General features: G+C 40.8%; 1 protein-coding gene across 4 annotated transcripts in view; it reads left to right on the top strand.

Annotated features, from left to right (window-relative positions):
• Positions 1 to 21,066, top strand: part of TOP1 (DNA topoisomerase I) — a gene marked incomplete at both ends in the record, with an annotated part of 80,631 nt that extends 59,565 nt beyond the window's left edge. For 3 of the 4 annotated variants that reach the window (XM_084247450.1, XM_084247449.1, XM_084247447.1), the window contains 10 exons: positions 1,146 to 1,333; positions 1,613 to 1,757; positions 12,404 to 12,547; positions 13,458 to 13,643; positions 14,915 to 14,983; positions 15,528 to 15,642; positions 16,605 to 16,732; positions 19,633 to 19,727; positions 19,947 to 20,096; positions 20,964 to 21,066. In XM_084247450.1, the coding sequence (XP_084103576.1) occupies positions 1,146 to 1,333; positions 1,613 to 1,757; positions 12,404 to 12,547; positions 13,458 to 13,643; positions 14,915 to 14,983; positions 15,528 to 15,642; positions 16,605 to 16,732; positions 19,633 to 19,727; positions 19,947 to 20,096; positions 20,964 to 21,066 (1,323 nt within the window). The remainder of the gene's footprint in view (positions 1 to 1,145; positions 1,334 to 1,612; positions 1,758 to 12,403; positions 12,548 to 13,457; positions 13,644 to 14,914; positions 14,984 to 15,527; positions 15,643 to 16,604; positions 16,733 to 19,632; positions 19,728 to 19,946; positions 20,097 to 20,963) is intronic. The other variant, XM_084247448.1, reaches the window with a different exon arrangement.
• Between the last annotated feature and the right edge of the window lie 383 nt (positions 21,067 to 21,449).

The raw sequence follows: 21,449 nt of genomic DNA, 5'->3' as shown, positions 1-21,449 counted from the left end.
AATTCTCTCACCCTCCCACACTTCTGACTGTACCCAGTACTTGTATAAATAAATAAATCTTTAAAAAAAAAAAAGTCATCAGTTACTATAGGAAAGATTAAATGCATCCTATTCTTTAGACTCAACTTTATCTTCTCCCCAGTTCTCCAAATCAATGAAATTTTGTTTATTTGGGAATGTTTTTAAACTCAGAAAGGTTTTAGAAGTACCTCTTATACTTTAGAAATATCCTGTGACCAGCAAATTCTGAATCTATGTCTTCTCATAAGGCAGCAAGATTTAGTTAAATTGAATTGCCAAGTTTATGAATGAAGAGTCTGTAGAGGATGAGGAGGAGACTTTAAATCCCCTCCCCATCCACTTTGGAATAAGAATCACAGAATAGTATGTATGTGCCCATATACCTAGGAAAGAATTCATGATAGGTTAGTTTGAGCTTGAAATCCCATGTGATATGCTGTTCCACTCCTTGTCTCTGGGATATATTGGAAAGCATGAGGAGGATGTTCTTTCTTTCTTTTTTTTTTTTTTTAAAGATTTATTTATTTATGCGTACAAGAACTGGGATACAGGCAAGAGATGCGGGGTGTGAGAGGATTCACCAGAGACAGAGTGGGGAACAGAACAGGCAGACTTACTGAAATACACTGCTGAGGGGAGCAGCAGGTGAGACAGGAGCGGTCTGCCGCACCATGCGGGTTGGTCTCTGGCCGGCGGGGGATCAAACTCATGCTGCAGAAGCTGCGGATTGCTTCATAGTGAGGTGCTTAACCCCTTGCGCCACTAGGGAGGCCAAAAGATGTTCTTTATAAGGCCTGTCAGAACTCTTTCTCATCCCCCATCCTGATTCTACTCAAAGCAGTGTTTATTTTTAAAGCTACGCTTAAAAATACCTAGGTAATACTCATAAATATATCCTTTAAAATAAGAGAATTCATTTGAATCTGTAAAGTTAGTCCTTACCCGTAGACCCTTATGTTAATTTTACTGTATTTAAGTTTGAAAAATCTTCCAGAGATTTCCCTTTCTTAGTGATTTTTAGACTTTTCTCTACCATGTGACCTGTTCTCCCACTAAACAGAAGAAATTATGAGCAGAGAGCAGCAATTTGAATCTTTTTTGACTACTTCCTTGCTGTCTTCCAGAAAATCAAAGAAGAGAATGAAAAATTACTGAAAGAATATGGCTTCTGTATTATGGATAGCCACAAAGAAAGGATTGCCAACTTCAAGATAGAACCTCCTGGGCTTTTCCGTGGCCGTGGCAACCACCCCAAGATGGGCATGCTGAAGAGACGGATCATGCCTGAGGATATAATTATCAATTGTAGCAAGTGAGCAGACTTCATCCTTTGGGTTGGAAATGAAGTGGAGGGCTTCCATTATACTTGATCGATGGGGATATTACCCAAATTACAAAAAACTGTTTGGAAACCACAGTATTTCCATATATAAATCTTCCAATTTTTTAGTTTGTTTTTTTCTTTCAGGTATTGACTAGTAAGGAGGAAACTTAGAAATGTATGTTTAGCTCGTTTACCCAATTCAGGTTTTGAAAGATAAAATTGTTCTTCACTTCTCATTTTACACCTCTTGCTTTCTTATTTCCACAGAGATGCCAAGGTTCCTTCTCCTCCTCCAGGACATAAATGGAAAGAAGTCCGACATGATAACAAGGTGACTTGGCTGGTTTCCTGGACAGAAAACATCCAAGGTTCCATTAAGTACATCATGCTAAACCCCAGCTCACGAATCAAGGTAAGTGGTATATAAGAGCCTTACCAGTTAGTGAGGTTTAAAAATGTCATTTTGTTGAAATATAATGTTCTTGGTCTCTGGAAACATTTTGACAAATCTCTCCCCACAAAAAGAAGGCAAATATCTTCATGGGTAGCATTATTTGTTGATCTCCCTGGTGTGTATCTATTTCTTGTGTCACAAATATTTACTGAGGGCCTCCCCGGTGGCGCAGCGGTTGAGCTCTGGGTTGTGAAGCTGCCCGAAGCCTCTGTGGCACCGGTTCGATCCCTGGCTGCTCCCCGGCCACCGGAGGAGGGTCCTGCATGGCCCGCAGACCTCTCCTGCCGCCTGCTGCTCCCCTCAGCAGTGTTCTTCAGTCCTTCTGGCTGCTCTGCTCCCCGCTTTGGCTCTGGTGAATTCTCTTACCCTCCCGCGCTTCTGACTGTACCCAGTGCTTGTATGTATGTATGTGTGTGTGTGTGTGTGTGTATGTATGTATGTATAAATAAACAAATAAATAAATAAATTCTTTTAAAAAAAACCACAAATATTTACTGAGATCCCATTATGTGCCTGGCACGGTGTCACCATTGCTAACTTCTCAGTGGTCAGAATGTAATAAATGTAGATAGACTTCTACAGCTCTCATCTTCCTTGCCTTTTTGCTCTGAAAAAGGTGATGTAATTGTTTCTAATCCAGACAGAAATTTGAAAATCTAGTGTCTTACATATTTCTGGCTTCATAAGGTTTTGATCTGGGTAGGTTCCATGAAGGATAATAGGATAATATATGTTAAAGCACATACACCCATGTGCTGTTACTTATCAATACTGTTACTGAAAGGGGGGAATGTATTGGAAGGACAGTCAGTTATTGTTGGCCTGCTTTGGCATGTCCTGCCTGGGATAGTCTCACCAGCTTCCTCTCTCAGACATGTTGTGAAAATGTGAACAGTGCCTAAAAGGAAAATGGACTCCACCTAAAAAAAGAAAAAGAAAAAGAAAACACACAGTCAAGAATGACTTCTGTATAGATGGTGAATGTTTACATGACGTGAGCTAGGACTAAAGCCCTTTATCTTCATTTGTAGGTTATTAAACATCGGCTAAGATGAAAGCCACTGCTTAAAAGTCTGTGTCTTGGTGAGACAAAACTATAATTTCCTCATCTGTAGTACTGTGTTCTAATGAAAATACTCACCTATGTATTTTCTTTGATTTAGTTGGAAAATGTCAATTTTCTTAAATCAGTTACACTAAAGTCTAGAATCAGAAACTAAGTAAATCAGTAAGTATAAAATCATTCTGGTGAGCAAAAAGTCAATAAATTTAGAGAAACATTTATTACTCTTCTGAAATAGTACAAAACTGTAGGGAGTACAAAGGTAAACAATGATTTTGGCCTCAAAGTACTTGCAGGTTTGTAGGCAAATTGGGTAAGAATTCAGTGGCATCAGAAGAAAGGTATATGTTAAATAAATGCTTTAGGTTAATAGAGCAGTTATTCCTAGCAGTTAAGAGATCAGGAACTTGATGAAGGAACTTAGGGTACAGCAGGCCTTAAAGAGAGGTATTTCAAACATGCATTTGTGTGTCATAGACTTAGAGGGGTGTGGAAAAAAGTAACAAAAAGAATTATCGGGCCTCCCTGGTGGCGCAGCGGTTGAGCGCTGAGTTGCGAAGCTGCCCTCAGCCTCTGCAGTTCAGTTCAATCACTGGGCGAGGGTCCCACATGGCACGCAGACCTCTTCTGCCGCTTGCTGCTCCCCTCAGCAGTGTATTTCATCACTCTGCCTGCTCTGCTCTCCCCTCTGGCTCTGGTGAATTCTCTCACCCTCCCGCGCTTCTGACTGTACCCAGTGCTTGTATAAATAAATAAATAAATCTTAAAAAAAAAAATTATCCCTTGGTATAACTGCACAACATTGTGAATATATTGAGTGTCGTGGTAAATTTTATGCTGTGTATTTGACTATAAAAAATTATCAAAATGATGTTGGATTGCTATTAAAAACTATTTCACATAAGCTAAGCTAACATTTGATTCTCTTAACACCCCCAGAGTGTTAAGTGTTAATAGTATTAGTGCCACTATTTTATAGATAAGTAAATTTAGTCTCTGGAAGGCCAGAAAACTTGTCTAAGATCTAATATCTAGTAACTCTAACTTAGGCCTCTAGCCCCCTGGCACTTTCCTCTGACATTTGCTTTTCAGTCTCAAGTGCCATGCTATAGAGACTGGGCCATGATCTGTATCAGTCGGTAAGTCACTGAAGCACTTTGAACAGAGGAATGTCTTGAACATATAACCCCAGGCAGCACACATAATCACACCAATAAATACAGGCTGTAGTAAATACTACAATGGAAAAATAAAGGATATCATTTGAGAGTATACCAGGACTCCTGATCTTGCCTCTGGGGTTCAGGGAAATGCCTTTTTGAGGAAGTAACTTTCAAGGTAAGACTTATAGGATGAATATAATCTGTCTGTAGGAAGAATAAGGGAATGGGTGTCCCAGATAGAGAAAATGGCCTTTTTAAATTCCTGAAGAAAGAACGAACCTGGGGTCTTGACTGAGAGAAAGATAGTATATTTGGGGTACGGTGAGCTGCAAAAAAGAGGCGCATGAGGAGGCAGCTAGAGAGAAAATGCAGGCCAGATGTTCAGACCCTTTCTTAAATTTTTTTTACACTACCCTAAGTAAAACAGGATTTCACTGAGTTTTAAAGGGGAATAATTCCAATCTTGTTTTTAAAACCTGTGCCATAATTGTTTATCCTATGGCTACTGGTTTGGACACGAATAAGAAATAGTAAGATAAACAATGGTGACCTAGACAAGTTGATGGCAGTGGAAAGGAGAGAGGTGAACAGACTCCAAATAAGTGTACACTGTGTACTCTTAACAAGGTTTGAGGTGATGATAGGAAAGTCTTTGATGGGTGAATTCTTGCTTTTTGAGTAAGCCAGGTAGGTTATCTCAAAAGCAAAGAGCCAGCCAGTGTATTTCTGACAGTATCTTGTAAGGATTTGTGCAGGTTTCTCAGTGGTTGTTGTGTAAGCAAAACAAGAAGTTGCCTAGACATGGCCCTACTTAAAACCTTATGCCCGGGACAAAGCAGCTGACTAGTCACTGAAGTTAGCATTCTAAGGGGAGTCATGAATATGGTTAACGACTTAACCAATTTACTGTTGCGTGGAAAAGAGATGTGATTTCTTCAGCTTTCTGCCAGTCCTCCTTGGCTGTTTCCCACAAAGCTGAACAATGAGTGCCTCAGAGGCTAGAGATTGACAGTGCTTCATGTAGTTTTTAACTGCACTGCCAACAGGAGAAGCATTCCCTATTTAACCCAAAAAGAGAGAGAGAAGCATTTGGGGTTTTATTTTAGATGAGAAACTTAAATACATAAAATAGATAATGTAAACACTCATGCCCTTCCATCTGGCTGTGTCAAACCATAGCACTATGCCCTGCTTGTTCAGTTACTTCATTTCATAAAAGTATTCCAATAAACACAGCTGAAGCTCCTTCTCTCCTGTTCATCTTCCCTGGAGATTACTATAATGAACTTAATGTTTCATTTTTGTGTATTTTACAGTATACTTAAGTATGTATAAACAGGGGCCTTTCTGGTGGCACAAGGGGTTAAACCTCAGCACTATGAAGAAATCTGCAGCTGCTACAGCACAAGTTCAGTCCCCGGCCAGGGAGGCAACCCACATGGTGACCTGTCCTGTCTCGCCCGCTGCTCCCCTCAGCAGTATCTTTCAATAGATCTGCCTGTTCTGCTCCCCACTTTATCTTGTGATTCCTCTCACTCCCCATACCTCTGGTCAAAGCACCCCAGCTTTGTATGCATAAATAAATAATTTTTTAAGTATGTATAAGCACTATGTAATATTTTATAAGTTTTAATTTAATTTTTTTTTAAGATTTATTTTTATTTATTTATGCAGACAAGAACTGGGGTCTAGGCCAGAGGTGTGGAGGGTGAGAGGATTCACCAGCGACAGAGTTGGGAGCAGAACAGGCAGATCTACTGATATACACTGTTGAGGGGAGCAGCGGGCGGGACAAGAGAGGTGTGTTGCGCCATGTGGATCAGCTCCCTGGCCGGGGATTGAACTCATGCCGCAGTGGCTCGTGATAGCTTGATAGCACTATCAAGGGAGGCCCCAAGGTTTAATTTTAAATAAGCCATGTTACTGAGATAGTTTTGCAACTTGTTTGTTCATTCAACTTTGGTTTTAGAGATTTTATTATCTTGACATACACTTTATCCAGTTTACTTGCTCTACATGGTATTGCTCTTTTGTCAAGAAACATTTAGAGGTATTTACAGTATTTTGCTATTATAAACAGTGCTGGAATTAGACATTTTTTTCTATGTGACTAGAAATTTCTCTTAAAGATTGTTATTTTCCCAGTTTTCTGAAGGACTTTAACCAGTTTATAACCTTACACCCTTCCAATAGTGTGTATAGTTCTTCATAAGTTCCTCTTTTTTCATATCTGTGTGAACATTCTGAAGTTCTGCTTTTTACATTTGGATCACCCACGAGAATCATGTGGTGTAACGTTGAGATCTAATTTATTTTTTCTAAAGGAATAATCAGTTGTCCCAAAACTATTTATATTACCCTTTCTGTCATACATCACTTTTCTGCATATATGTCAGGTTTTTTTTTTTAAGAGATTTATTTATGTATGCATACAAGAGCTGGGATGCAGGCCAGGGGGGTGGGTGTGTGTGTGAGAGAGGACTCACCAGAGACAGACTGGGGAGCAAAACAGGCAGATCTACTGAAATACACTGCTGGGGGAGCAGAGGGTGAGACAGGAGAGGTCTGCTGCACCATGTGGGCTGCTCCTAACTGGAAGGGGTTCAAACTTGTGCTGCAGTGGCTGGCCAGAGTTTGATAGCGCTGTCTTTAACCCCTGAAACACCAGGGAGGCCCTATATGTCAGTTTCTGGACTCTGTCCTGTGTGTTTTTTTAGTGGCATACTTTTCTTAACTACTATGGCTAGTTTACTGTGCTATGAAGTTTTACTGTTGAGTAGGACAAATTTCTTTCATCTTCATTCTTCAAAACTGTTTTGGCTATTTTTGGCTTTCTGCTATCTCATACTGATAATGAAGTAAATTTGTCAAGTTCTAATGAAGAGTAGATTTTTTTTTATTAGAGTTGCATCATTGAATTTATAGATTATTAGAGGAGAAACATTAACATTATTTTATTGAGTCTTCCAATCTAAATGTGATACACCTCTCCATTAATCTATGTCTTTGAATATATTCTCCAGTATTTTTTAGAATTTTCTCCACTGAGGTTTTACATATTTTTGAAAAATTCTTTTGTTAGGGACCTTATGATTATTAGTGTTATTGTAAAAGAAATGTTTGTTACATTTCTGTTGGTTATTACTGGAATGCTGTTGATTTTTGAGCATTGATTTTGTCTCTGGTGACATTGCTTGAACTCATCCTAAAAGAACATGTCTTTTGGAATTTCTATGTAGACCGTTACTTATAAGCGAAGGTTTAACCCTTTATTTCTAGTTCTTACAACTCATTTCTTTTGCTTGAATTTCATTTATTGAAAAAAATCCTTAAAGCCTAATATTTTAAACATTTATTTGAAGTCTTTGTCCAATTGTTCTTCAGAATGTTTACCTGAAGTGAGGGGCCTCCCCTGGTGGCACAGCAGTTGAGCGCTGGGCTGCGAAGCTGCCCACAGCCTCTGCAGTGTGGGTTCGATCCCCGGCTGCCGGCAAGGGTCCCAAATGGCGCGCAGAACTCTCCTGCCGTTCCCACTGCTCCCCTCAGTAGTGTATTTCGTCAGTCTGCCTGCTCTGTACCCCAATCTGGTTCTGGTGAATTCTCTCATCTTCTCACGCTTCTGACTGTACCCAATGCTTGCATAAATAAATAAATAAATCCTTCCCAAAAAAAGAATGTTTACCTGAAGTGTATTCATGTAGTAATTATTGCATGTTGACCATTTCCTGTGCCATTTTCCTCGTGTCTTTTGGGAGTTTTGTTTGCAGACTCTTTTTACTGAGAGGTGGGTTTTGTCTGTCTTTCATTTTTCTCCTCTATGTTCTCTACTTCTGTGTTCATTTCTTAGAGGATGTTTTCTAGCTCAGGTGAGTCCAAACTAATACAGACCCTAACTTTAGGTTTCTCTTTCTTTTGTGGAACACTTTCATGTATTTAGAGCAAAGCATAATTTTACTGGCCTCATCAGACGCAAAAGTCTATTTTTTAAAAAATTTTGTAGTAGAGGGCCTCCCCGGTGGTGCAGGGGTTGGGTTGAGTGCTGGGTTGTGAAGCTGTCCGCAGCCTTTGCAGCACCGGTTCGATCCCCTGCTACCAGGCGAGGGTCCCACATGGTATGCAGACCTCTCCTGCCGCCTGCTGCTCCCCTCAGCAGTGTACTTCGGTCCTTCTGCCTGCTCTGCTCCCCGCTCTGGCTCTGGTGAATTCTCTCACTCTCCCACACTTCTGACTGTACCCAGTGCTTGTGTAAATAAATAAAAATAAAATCTTTAAAAAAATTTTTTTTGTAGTAGAGTATGAAGGGTGGTAATTGGTGATTTTACCCCATAGAAGACTCATGTCCAGTAATGGGACTTCCTTTCTCCTCAACCCCAGAGAGTTTTCCTATTCTGAGAGTCCTTATTTGAAGTTCTTGTGTCTATATTTTACTCATTCATTTCTCCCATGTAATATTGTTGTACCTAGTCCATCAAGAAATTTAGTTCAACATGATATACCTTGCAGATTTTTGAAAATTTAAAAATAGGGCAGTCCAGGAAGAAAGACAGCTCAGGTGTTGTGTCCTTTTGATATGCCCCATCCTTCCCCATTTCTGGGAACTTGGATTGACCTACTTGCCTTGAGAGCCACAGTATTAGGTGCTCCAAGAACTGAAAAGATTATCCTGAGCATATTCATGTGTCCTTATACTCATCCTGATTGGTTCTGCCTTACCGCCAGGATTTTTTTCCCAGGATACATTTTCTTTCTTTTTTTTTTAAAAGATTTATTTATTTATGCATGCAAAAGGTGGGGTACAGGCCAAAGGTTTGGGGTGTAAGAGAATTCACTAGAGTCAGAGTGGGGAACAGAACAGGCAGACTAACCGAAATACACTGCTGAGGGGAGCAGCGGGCGAGACAGGAGAGGTCTGCTTTGTCATGTGGGTTGCTTCCAGGGGGGGCGGGGATCAAACTCGTGCTACAGAGTCTTCATACCGCTTCATAGTCTAGTGCCCAACCCCTTGCCCCACCAGGGAGGCCCCCCAGGATATATTTTCTCATGGATGTTTCTGTTCTCTTCCAGTTCTACTCTGTACTTGATGTACATAGAATCTGAAATAGCAAGGGAATATCAGTCAGTCTTGTGGAACCTGTGATTTCAACAATGCTCTCTGATTTCAGATAAACCTTGGATCTAGAAGGACTGTTTGTAGGTACTCATTGCTAAATCCAATCCAGACTTGGAAGAATTACCTCATCTCATAATCTGGACAAGTAGCCCTCAGTAAAAATAAATTTCTTCAAACCCATCTTCATTTTACAAACAAAACTTATCATAACTTTCTTTCAAATAGAGTATGGGATTATTGCATTTAGTCCTGTTAGAATATTCTCAGTGCCATGCCTCCCTGGTGGTGCAGGGGTTAAAGATACAGCTATCAAGCTATTGCCAGCCACTGCAGCACAAGTTTGATCCCTGGCCGGCCAGGGAACAACCCACATGGCGCAGCAGACCTCTCCTGTCTTGCTCACTGCTCCCCTCAGCAGTGTATTTCAGTAGATCTGCCTATTCTGCTCCCCACTCTGTCTTTAGTGAATCTTCTCACCACTCCACCACCCCCACACCTCTGGCCTATACCCCCCAGTTCTTGTATAAATATATAAATGAAGTTGGACAAATCCTGGGGGTCTAGCAACAGGAGAATAGATAAACATATACCAGGGACAGTCACAGAATATACCATATATACCAGCAATTTGAAGAAATCGAACTACTGACACATGTAGCAACATGAATGAATTTTAACATGTTGAGAAACCAAACATAAGTCGATAATGTATGATTCCATTTATATAATATTCTCGAATAACCAAAACTAAGCTATGATGATAGAAATCAGATTAAAGGAACAGCAGTGACTTGGATGGGGATTAACTGAGAAAGGGTCATGAGACAACCTTGTGGAATGATAAAAGGGATATTTGTAACATGCATTATAAATTGTCAGAACTGGGGCCACCCTGGTGGTGGGTTGAGCACCGCGCTGTGAATCTGTCCACAGCCTCTGCAGTGCGGGTTCGATCCCGGCCAGCCAGTGAGAATCCCACATAGTGCGGCAGACCTCTCCTGTCGTGCCTGCTGCTCCCCTTGGCAGCGTACTTCTATCATCTACCTATTCTGCTCCCCGCTCTGTCTCTGGTGAATCCTCTCACCCTCCTGTGCCTCTGGCCTGTATCCCAGCTCTTGTATAAAAATAAGTAAATCTTTAAAAATAAAATTGTCAGAACTGACTGGAACTACTTAAATTTGTATAACAAACTCTTTTTAAAATCTCATTCAGAATGAGAAGTGAATAAAAAAGAATATTATCTGAAAAAATATTTGAATATGTAAAAAAACTCTCCAAATCAATAATAAAAAGACATTTATTTTAAAATGGGCTTGTATAGAAAGTTGGTTGGATTTTATCTTTCAGACATGGTAAAAATTTTATATAGAGCTGGGTAGTGTGTCTTTTATTTAAATAATGTATGTTTGGAGTCCAGAATGCTATTCACTCCCTTGTTGGTGCTCTGTTCCGTGGCATAATCTCCTAAGAATGCATCAGCCAAGTGAGAAATAGTGAGCCACATAAGAATATTGACATGTTTGCTATCATTCCGCAATACCACTTCACAGTCTAGACTACAGATCATGATCTCAATGTGCTTATTGTATATGTAGTTAGAAAATATGGTGGTCCTCCTAGTTTTTTAAAAAGTCGCCCAATGGGGCCTCCCCGGTGGAGCGCTGGGTTGCGAAGCTGCCCACAGCCTCTGCAGCACCGGTTCAATTTCTGGCTGCCGGGCGAGGGTCCCACATGGTGCGCAGAACTCTCCTGCAGCCCGCTGCTCCCCTCAGCAGTGTACTTCGGTCCTTCTGACTGTTCTGCTCCCTGCTCTTTCACCCTCCCGCGCTTCTGACGTACCCAGTACATGTATAAATGAATGAATGAATGAATGAATGAATGAATCTTTAAAAAATAAAAATAATAAAAAGTCATCCAAGACAGGGCCTCTCTGGTGGCACAGGCAGTTGAGCACAGCTCTGTGAAGCTGTCCGCAGCCTCTGCAGTGCCGGTTCAATCCCTGCCAGCCTGAGAGCAACCCACATGGTGAGAGGACCTCTCCTCCCCACTGCTCCCCTCAGCAGTTGTATTTCATCAGTCTGCCTGTTCTGTTCCCCGCTCCATCTCTGGTGAATCTTCTCACCCTCCCACGCATCTGACCTGTACCCTGGTTCTAGTATAAATAAAATAAATCTTAAAAAAAAAAAAATCGCCCAAAGCAGCTGACCAAAGTAGATTTTTATTCCCTCAACATGGTAACAGATATTTTCCTCTCATAGTTGATTTGACTTAATCTTAGATTTCCTTAAAAAACCTTTCATTGCTTTAGAATCAGTTTTTAAACGTTTTACCAAAACTGTTATAAAAAGTCTTCCCAGTAACATCCTAAAACTAATCAGAATGATTTTTTTTCTTTAAGAAATACTGCCCAGTTCATGAATCATTTATTTTATGTATTTATTTTTTTAAGATTGATTGATTTATTTATCCAAGCACTGGGTACAGTCAGAAGCGCGGGAGGGTGAGAGAATTCACCAGAGCCAGAGCGGGGAGCAGAGCAGGCAGAAGGACCGAAGTACACTGCTGAGGGGAGCAGCGGGTGGCAGGAGAGGTCTGCGCGCCATGTGGGACCCTCCTCCGGTGGCCAGGGAGCAGCCGGGGATCGAACCAGTGCTGCAGAGGCTGCGGGCAGCTTCGCAACCCAGCGCTCAACCGCTGCACCACCGGGGAGGCCCTAATCAGAATAATTTTAAAGCAAAAGTTAGAAAATGGTGAATAATTACAGCTCTTCCTGGAAGCCACTGTGTTCTTTAGTAAATTACACTTTGTAGTCTGTGGTGTTCTGCTTCTTTCACAGCTCTATCAAGTTGAATGGTTGTCTTGAATTTAATGAAATTCAGTCCTCTCAGAAAAGTGCTGTTGGGTCACAGATTCAGCAGCAAAGCTGTGATGCTCACATAGGAATGGGGATGTTTATACCCTTTGTGTTCAGAAAGGAGTCAATTTTGGGGACTTGGCCATGTGGGTTTTCCCCAAGAACATAAACATTTTACAAAGTGAAAGCCAGGGACTTAGCAATTAAGCAGGAGCCAATTGTCCTTAACAGTGACATGGGAAAGCATGAGTTCTCATCAAGTTAAATGCCCTAAATTTCTTTTCAGTCCTCTTTTTCTACCTTGCTTCAACTCAGGTTCTTTCTCTTTGGTTCAGAGCCCTGAACTTGGGTATTCAAACTCTGTCTGTACCATCCATCCCTAAGCAGTCCACATTTGGGATTGTGTCTTTGCAGGGTGAGAAAGACTGGCAGAAGTATGAGACTGCTCGGCGACTGAAGAAATGTGTGGACAAGATCCGGAATCAGTATCGAGAAGACTGGAAGTCCAAAGAGATGAAAGTCCGGCAGAGAGCTGTTGCCTTGTACTTCATTGATAAAGTGAGAGCCTCTTCCTGTCACATTGCTTAATGTGTTTAATATAACAAAGATAGAGGAACCATCTACCCTCCAGATCCTGTACTAAGTACTGGAGAAGCCATAGTCTTACTTACCCAGTCTCTGGTCTCCTAAGGGGAGGGTAGAAGAAGAGAGTGGTGTTTAGTGTCTGCTGCTGTCTGAATACAGTTTGTCTAATAGAATTTTTATGAAAATGAGTGTGCCAGAAATACTGACATGGCTTTTTTTTTTTTTTTTAAGCTTTTTGACTATGAGCAACTAAAAATAATTAGTTTACATCATAACCCAACATATACAAATATATTGTGCTGTGTGTAACTGAAACAAGTCGCACAAGAGCTTAGCAGTGAATTCTGGGTTTTTTTGGTTTGTTTTTTTTTTTTATAAAGATGGTTATAACCCTTAAAATGGATTTAAATAATCTGCTAATACATATCAACTACAGTCTGAAAGACCATCTTCTGAAGATCAACTTCTTAGTAGTAGTCTTTAGAACAAAAAGATTTCATGTTTTTGCCCCATTTTTGCACAAATTCTGAATTTTCTAAAAAATTAAGCCAAATTCAGAGACTTAACTTTTTGAGTCTGATTGCACAGAGTACAAACACTCCCTAATGTGCCATCTTAAGAGAATGTTCTTTCTTTCCTCCATCCCCATTAGAGAAGACAGAGCAAAGAGAAGCTTCTCTGGGAAAGTTTACTATCCCTATGACTCCATACTTCATTTTATAGGGGAATAAGTAACAATGCAAAATACAGAATTTCCAGACCTTGCAGACTGATACTCTGTCCGCAAAGAGAATTGGTAGGCCTCTGGTTTTGGTTTCCTAGAGATTCTGTGAAATTCAAGTTTCTTTATTCATCCTTATTCCACCTCCCCTTCCCCCCACAGCTGGCTCTGAGAGCAGGAAATGAGAAGGAGGAAGGAGAAACAGCAGACACTGTGGGTTGTTGCTCACTTCGTGTGGAGCACATCAATCTGCACCCAGAGTTGGATGGTCAGGAATACGTGGTAGAATTTGACTTCCTTGGGAAGGACTCAATAAGATACTATAACAAGGTCCCTGTTGAGAAACGAGTAAGTTTATGTGGCCTGTGCTACCTGATCTGGTTTCCTCTCCCATTCCTTCCATGCTCTGTACCTAGCAAAAAAACAGCTTGAAAGAAAAGGGATAGGTATTGCTTGGTGTACTGTGTACCTTCTTTTAGTCCCTCATTCTCCACCTCATGCTGCCTTCCTTGGGATGAGGGGCTGTCTCCTATAGCAACATTCATCAGAGCATGCTCTTGAAAACCCGCCCTCACAAACAACCCTCTATGTAAGATTTAACTCATTACAACCCTCTATGTAAGATTTAACTCATTACATTGTTTTAATGATTTGACCATATTCCCATGTCCTCTGGTCCTGTTACACATTTGTTACTTTTGTAACTTTGATCAATATCTCTCCATTTTCTGATTGAATGAAAAGGTAAGCCTTTTGGTCTCCAGATATGCAAGCTCATAGTTGAGGAAGATACTGTATATCCATGATATCCCACCCCAAAGTTTTAGGCTTGAGCCTAGACCTACAGAGTACAGGATCCCAGCAATATAGCCCTTCAGCATTCTGATATTTAATCAGACTTTGCTGGCTGTGAGAATGCTAGGTGGCTAAGGAGACCTGATTGTAATACTTGACCTTAGATTGGATTCCTACCGAGAAGATTACACTGACAAAACTGGAATATGGACAGTAGATTAAAGTATGTATGAGTGTAGATTTATGAACCTGATAAAATACTCTGTGTGTGCACATGAATATCTCTTTCCTTAAGAAATATAGTGAAGTGGGGACCTCCCTGGTCATGCAAGGGGTTAAGTCTCGGCACTATGAAGCTCTCCGCAGCCACTGCAGCAGAAGTTCAAACCCCAGCCTGGGAGCTGATCCATATGGCGCAGTAGACCTCTCCGGTCTCACCCGCTATTCCTCTCAGCAGTGTATTTCAGTAGATCTGCCTGTTCTGCTCCCCACTCTCTCTGGTGAATCCTCTCACCCCCCACATCTCTGACCTACACCCCAGCTGTTGTATGCATAAATAAATAAAAACAAATTGTAAAAAAAAAAAAAAAAAAAAGGAAACATACTGAAGTATTTAAGTACCCCCAATGGATAGAGAATGAGCAAATGTACAGTCGAAAATGAAATAAACTGTTACTGGTAGGTGAATCTGGGTAAAATAAAGGATATGGCTGTTCTTTGTGTCTGGGGTGGGGCAAGGGCAGCTATAGATTTTTGCAAGTGTACAATTATTTCCAAAATACGGGTTTTAAAAATAATAATTAGGCTTTCTTTATTTCTTTCAGGTTTTTAAGAACTTACAACTATTTATGGAGAACAAACAGCCTGAGGATGATCTTTTTGACAGACTCAATGTGAGTGGACAGTGCGTTCTGGGTTGAAGAGGGGCCCGGCCAGAGCCTCACAAGTTCCTAAAGGAGAGATTTGCCTGGGTGTGACTTGGGCTTTTCATTCAGTGTATTCTGTGTCATCATATACACTCTTCCTCCTTTAGGGTACACAGTGAATTCTTGGCCAATGTCTTAAGACCAGGGTTAGACAAACCCTGCTTTTTATCCTCCCTTGGCTCCTGCAGAACCTTCATGTGGCTGGATGGCCAACTACCTCTGCTGGAGAACCAAAACCTGTCCCTGATCATCTTATCAGGGACAATCTTAATAGGCAAGGACAAATTTGCTTCATTGGCCGGCTTAAGGTTGAAATATTTCATAGGGAGCTATCATGCAACCCTATAATCTGAAATTCTTTTCCCTCTTTGTAAAATTTCTTTTCAGGGTAATACATTTGACAAGGCTGTGATTTCACTGGAATAAAGGTCCTAGGACTTACCAGGAGGGGTGGGTAATAATGGCTTTTACCTAAATCCTAGCATCCTCTCTGTTGTTTTGCCTTCTCCAGACTGGTATTTTAAATAAGCATCTTCAGGATCTCATGGAGGGCTTGACAGCCAAGGTGTTCCGAACATACAATGCCTCCATCACGCTACAGCAGCAATTAAAAGAACTCACAGCTCGTAAGTACTGCGTTGCCAGACAGGGCCACACCCTAACTACTGATATCCAGTGTCCTTGCTCATACCTAGATCTGTTTCACTTTTTATCCTTAACACTGTGACTGAAAACATTTTCCTTCTATACCTCTAGTAGAAAGCTAAGGCTTAGTTGGATAAACATACATCAGTGCTATTTTCCCTGTTTCTGCCCCAACTTCTAGATGTGTATACATGAAGATGTGTATACATGAAATTAGGGCCTTTCTGTTTATTCTAAAAATGTCTATGTTTGTGGTTTGTATGTAATTACTTAAAAGCTAGTGAGTGAAGACATAATGCTATGATCTGTTAAGTTGGGGACAGTGAGGTTGTCATGGTTGCTAAAAAATATACAGGACAAGTCCTTTCCCTGAGGTTTCTGTCATTCTTATTTTCCCTTAAGAATAGATCGTATTCTCCTGAAAAATCACCGTAGAAGGAAGATATCACCAAATGTACAAAATGTTTTCCCTGGAGCTCTTGTAATTGCAAATTTTCACTATCTGTAAATTTGTCAAATGACTTTAAAACATGAATCAGAAAAGTCAAATGTGGGTATGTTGAGAGTCAGTATTTGATGTGGGATAAAGAATGACACGTTAAAAAAAATGACACGTGACATCAGTAAAAAATAACTCCTTGGATGACACTTTTAAAATATATACTACCTTCTGGTATTAATATGTAAAACTTAACGTTTCATTTGTCTTAGCTTCCTCTCTATAGACTTTTTCTGTCCCAAGTCCACAGTTTTTTCAGACTGCAGTGGGTGGGTTAGGGCAGGCACCATGGCAAACAGATGACTGTCGACTGTCAGATTTTGGCCTTCTTGGAGGAACTTAAATCTGATGAGACAAGAGGGTCAGTAAAATCATGAGGATGAAGAGCTGAGAAGGGCGTGTTTGTATTCTCTCCTGGTATATAAACTGACTTTACTTTTCCAGCGGATGAGAACATCCCAGCAAAGATCCTCTCTTATAACCGTGCCAATCGAGCTGTTGCAATTCTTTGTAACCATCAGAGGGCACCACCAAAAACTTTTGAGAAGTCCATGATGAACTTGCAGACTAAGGTATTTTGGATCTGGGTGGTGGGGCAGCAAAAAGAAGGGAATCATGTCTATTGTGGGTAGGTAATTTAAACATGAGAAGCACTCATAGTCTAGCCTTCAGGCTGGGATACCAGGAGTTCAGTTATGGGTCTCTTCTGAAAGAAAGGCCCATGCTAAAAATAAACAGAAATATGATAATAGTTAATCTCTGATCAAGATATTGCCTATCAGACTGCTCTTGTTCAGGAAGTCTCTGTTCTGCAGACAGAAAGTTCTACATTGGCCTCTCCTTATTTTAAAAGGTAACTTTGAAATAATGATTTGAAATAATGCTAATTATTGTCTTCATTCTATATGAGATTAATGCATGTAGTGTCATCACAGTTTCTTATCACAGCACAGAAATACAACTATTTCCAAATTGGAGTGTTTCAAATTGAAAAGATATTAAAACAGTATTTAATATCTCCCTAATTTTAGCACGACTGTTTTTATTTTTACACATTCCAATGAATCATATTTTCATATAGCTCATTATCAAACGTCTGTTGAATACAGGCTATATGCCAGAGTTGCTGCCCTAAGGAGGAGAGGCTGACAGCAAACAAGAAAATGCTCTTTCTCTTCCACATGCCTTTCTTCCCCCTCCAACTCTGCCTGGCCCTGAGCTTTTAAACTACAGTCACTTAACATTTGGTGTGAGCATTTCTGTGTTAGCAGTGGCTATATAACTAGCACATGCTAATGTGCTAATCGGCATCTAATTTTGTAATTGTTTTGCTGGATAGCAAACACATAGGGAAGCAAAGGAAACCAACAACAGTTAACAAAGTTCTTAACAAATATATTTAAAAACATTTTTAAATATATTTTTTAAAATATATTTTAAATAGATGTGCTTCCTTATTAACTTACTAATAGGATCTTAAGGTGAGTCTAAGAACTGCTATAAATTTCAAGGTGTTAATATAAATGGTGCTATTAGGTTTTTGCAACAATTGTGATATGAAAATGTCTGTGCTCGATCTATCAGCGACAATATCATAGTCATTACTGATATTAACTGTGGTTTGTTACTTGCATTAATTAAAGAACAAATGCTGCATTTCAGCTAGATGTTTGTGAAATGACATAGAGATGTATAAACTATTGCTGTAAAGTGAGACTTCATCACACTTAGAGGAGTGTTTTTCTTCTGTTGAAATTTCCTCAAGATCAAATACCCAGGAGTAGTAGTATATTTTGGTCAGAGGACACACATACTCTGTAGTACATGCTGCAGGTACCATTGGACTTTCCTGAGCAGGTGACACCCCCATAATAAATGAATATATGTCCATGGGTTTCTGAAATCCTTGAATCAACCTTATGGTAGGTGGCAAAGAATCATACAGACCACCCATCCCAGCAGCTCCCATTTGCTTCCACTCTGGTCGTATCGTTTATTCTCCTGTTATCTATCATTCCAAGCTAGAAATAGAAACATGACTCTTCAGATGTTGTTTCCCTAATTTAGGAGACCACTCCCTGGGACATGAGGAGGTCTTTTGTTGATGTCCCTCTGGATCCACTGCCTGGGCAGCCCAGGCTGCCTGCCAGTCGAGCCCTCCAAGCCCAGGAACCCTCTCCTGTGTGCCCACAAAACAAACACACACCCCTGTTTGCCAAGTGAATCAATGGAGTCTTTGATGCGTGGAGAGAATTTGACATAGCTTACGAATTTAAAATTCACAGAAATGGTTAAAAGATTGTGATTTGTTGCATTTCTAGCCCCAAGAAGACTCTGGCTAGTGGTTTCTGTGATGCTTTTGTATATAGAATCAGTTTCTTCAGCATAGATCTTGGAATTAAGCTATTCATAGTAAAATCTATTTAATGTTTTTCTCACAATGGTGGCCTCTGTTTCCAATCCTGGGCTGTGTGTTTATCTAACAGACAATTTGAGGCTCAGAGAGCAACAGCCCAATGTGTGAGTCAGGCATGTTCTTCTGTGGAGGTTCCCTTGACCTCATGGGTCAGCAAGGTGACCACAGATCTGGGGTTCCCCTGCCCCAACCATGTGAGTTTGCTAACTTGAATCTGTAGTTTTATTTTGTTGCCCACTTGGTTCCTTAAGCAGAAACTAAAAACTTGGGTGTTCCAGAGTTGCTTCCAGGGTTCTCTCAAGCAGTAGCAGCTGGAACTGCCCTTGTCTTATAAAATGGGACTCTCTGAGATTTCTAGAAATGTTTTCAAACCTTTGTTTTTGAGTGATAACTACTCTAGTTCTCTTTTTGTCTCAGCTTTCTTCAAGACAGAATGCTAAAACGGGCTAGGCCATGTTATGTTTTTGTTTGTAGTAGACTAGGTGAGCTGTCGGTCTTCCTGGGCACCTTTTAATTGCCATTTTTTAGTTGCTGGATAGTCTCTTGAGTGTATCCTATTTTCATGAGGCTGGCAGTTCCTTCCCAGAGTGCAGACAGTCTGAGGGAGGAGCTGGGCTTGCTCAGTAGATGCAGAGGCTCTCTCAGCCTCATAAAGACTATCTTGGAATAAAGGCTGCAGGATCCACTAGATAAACCACTCTCGTCTATAACCCTCCCTCCCAAAGCCATAGTATCTAGGGACTAAAAGATTAACTCATCACCTATAGTCTTAAACCCAATAGATTATTTCCCCTGTGCTTCTGTATTAAGAGCTATAGAACCCTCATTTCTTTAAGGGCCACTGAAGAACATTTTGGGCAAATAGTAGTTGAATTCAGCAGTTACTGTGCATTCATACTCTGTCTTCACGATGCCACCCTCGTGTTTTTTTACCTGGCAAACCACTGAGCCTGATTAGTGGAAACAAACTTTAGGTTTCATTTTCTTTGATAGTGCCCTTTTTTCCTCTCTACGCTCATTTATTGCTAAATCTTAATGCTGTTCTTCCTCACCCAGATTGATGCCAAGAAGGAGCAACTAGCAGATGCCCGGAGAGACCTGAAAAGCGCTAAGGCTGATGCCAAGGTCATGAAGGATGCAAAGACCAAGAAGTATGTGCCCAGCATTGTGCAAAGCTGGGGATTGGTTGAGAGATAAAAGCAAGTGTATTAGTAGCCAGGGCCCCAACTTTTCTAGGGTTTCAAAGTGATGTTTTTTGGAAACCTCTACGATTTGGGGTTTTTATGTTGATAGGTGTTCGGGGGGGGGGGCGGTTACAGTACTGTGTTCCACAGGCCAGGCATGGTTCTTGATGACTGCCATTCTTTCAGGGTGGTAGAGTCAAAAAAGAAGGCTGTGCAGAGACTGGAGGAGCAGTTGATGAAGCTTGAAGTTCAGGCCACAGACCGAGAGGAGAATAAACAGATTGCCTTGGGGACCTCCAAACTCAATTATCTGGACCCTAGGATCTCAGTGGCTTGGTAAGCATTGAACCCTCTTGAGTTTCTGCCATTAGTTTGAAAAGAGTGGCAGGGTTCTGAGGGCATCATTGGCCTTCAGGTGTCATTCCAAAGCATATGCTTTTTAGTCTTCTGGGAAACTTCTATCTTCTGTGCACAACAAACATGTACTAGGGCATCCTGGATGGTCCTAAATGTCAGTGCTGTTACACTGCCTTTGGGCATGTTTGTCTGTTTTTAAAAGGTGGATCTAGCCCCTATTCTTGTGGAACTTAAGACAAGGTAGAAGATTATTTAAACCTTGTTGGAAAAAAAAAAAAAATTGCCCTTCCCACTCTGTCACAGTTGACACAGGCGTAAAATAACATTCGAAATAAGTGGCTTTTTTTAAAGGCACCTTATTGTTTAACTTGAGTTACTCAGTTCTGGACTTGGGTGGAGGAATCATGCCCTAGGGCACCTGCCTCTGGGTCAGGGATTCTGCCAGCTCTTGTACCTTTCCTACTTTTTTTGCCCTCTTGGGTTCTGTTGAAAGGCAATATAGTGCAGTGATTAAGAGCATGGCATCTGAGCCAGGCTGCTTGGGTGCACTGTCAGCTTTGTGCTCGCTCACCCTGTAAAACATAAGCAGATGACTTCATCGCTCTGCTTTTTCATCTGTACTTTTTTCCATTAGTAGAGCTGTATGTAGTAGTACCTATTTTAGAGGTTATTTAATGAGTGATATTTAAACGAGTGAGCAAATGAATCTTTTGAGAAGCTGTTTGGGGCATTCTCATCCTCACTAGATTAATGTAAAGGAAAATGCAGCATATCTGAGCCCTAGCCCCAGGTAGATCTTTGCTCCCTGATCATACTAATCTCCCTTCTTTCTCCCTTGTTTTGTAGGTGCAAGAAGTGGGGGGTTCCAATTGAGAAAATTTACAACAAAACCCAGAGGGAGAAGTTTGCCTGGGCCATTGACATGGCCGACGAGGACTACGAGTTCTAGCCAGTCTCGAGGCAGGTTCTGTGGAGAGGAACAGTGTGGTTTGAGGAAGATGGATAAACTGTGAGCCTCACTTTCCCTCACACCTGAGGGAGAGAGGCAGCAAGTCTTAACAAACCAACATCTTTGCGAAAAAGATAAACTTGGAGATATTATAAGGGAGAGCTGAGCCAGTTGTCCTATGGACAACTTATTTAAAAATATTGCAGATATCAAAATTCTAGCTGTATGATTTGTTTTGAATTTTGTTTTTATTTTCAAGAGGGCAAGTGGATGGGAATTTGTCAGAGTTCTGCCAGGCAAATTCACTGTTTCACTGAAGCATTTGGATTCTCTTAGCTACTGTATACGAAGTCTGATTATATTGGTGCGTTTTTACAGTTAGG

The sequence above is a fragment of the Talpa europaea genome (genome assembly GCF_964194135.1).
Source record: "Talpa europaea genome assembly, chromosome: 11".
Taxonomy (NCBI): domain Eukaryota; kingdom Metazoa; phylum Chordata; class Mammalia; order Eulipotyphla; family Talpidae; genus Talpa; species Talpa europaea.
The sequence above is the reverse complement of the archived record's forward strand: the minus strand, read 5'-3'. Positions and strand labels throughout refer to the sequence as shown.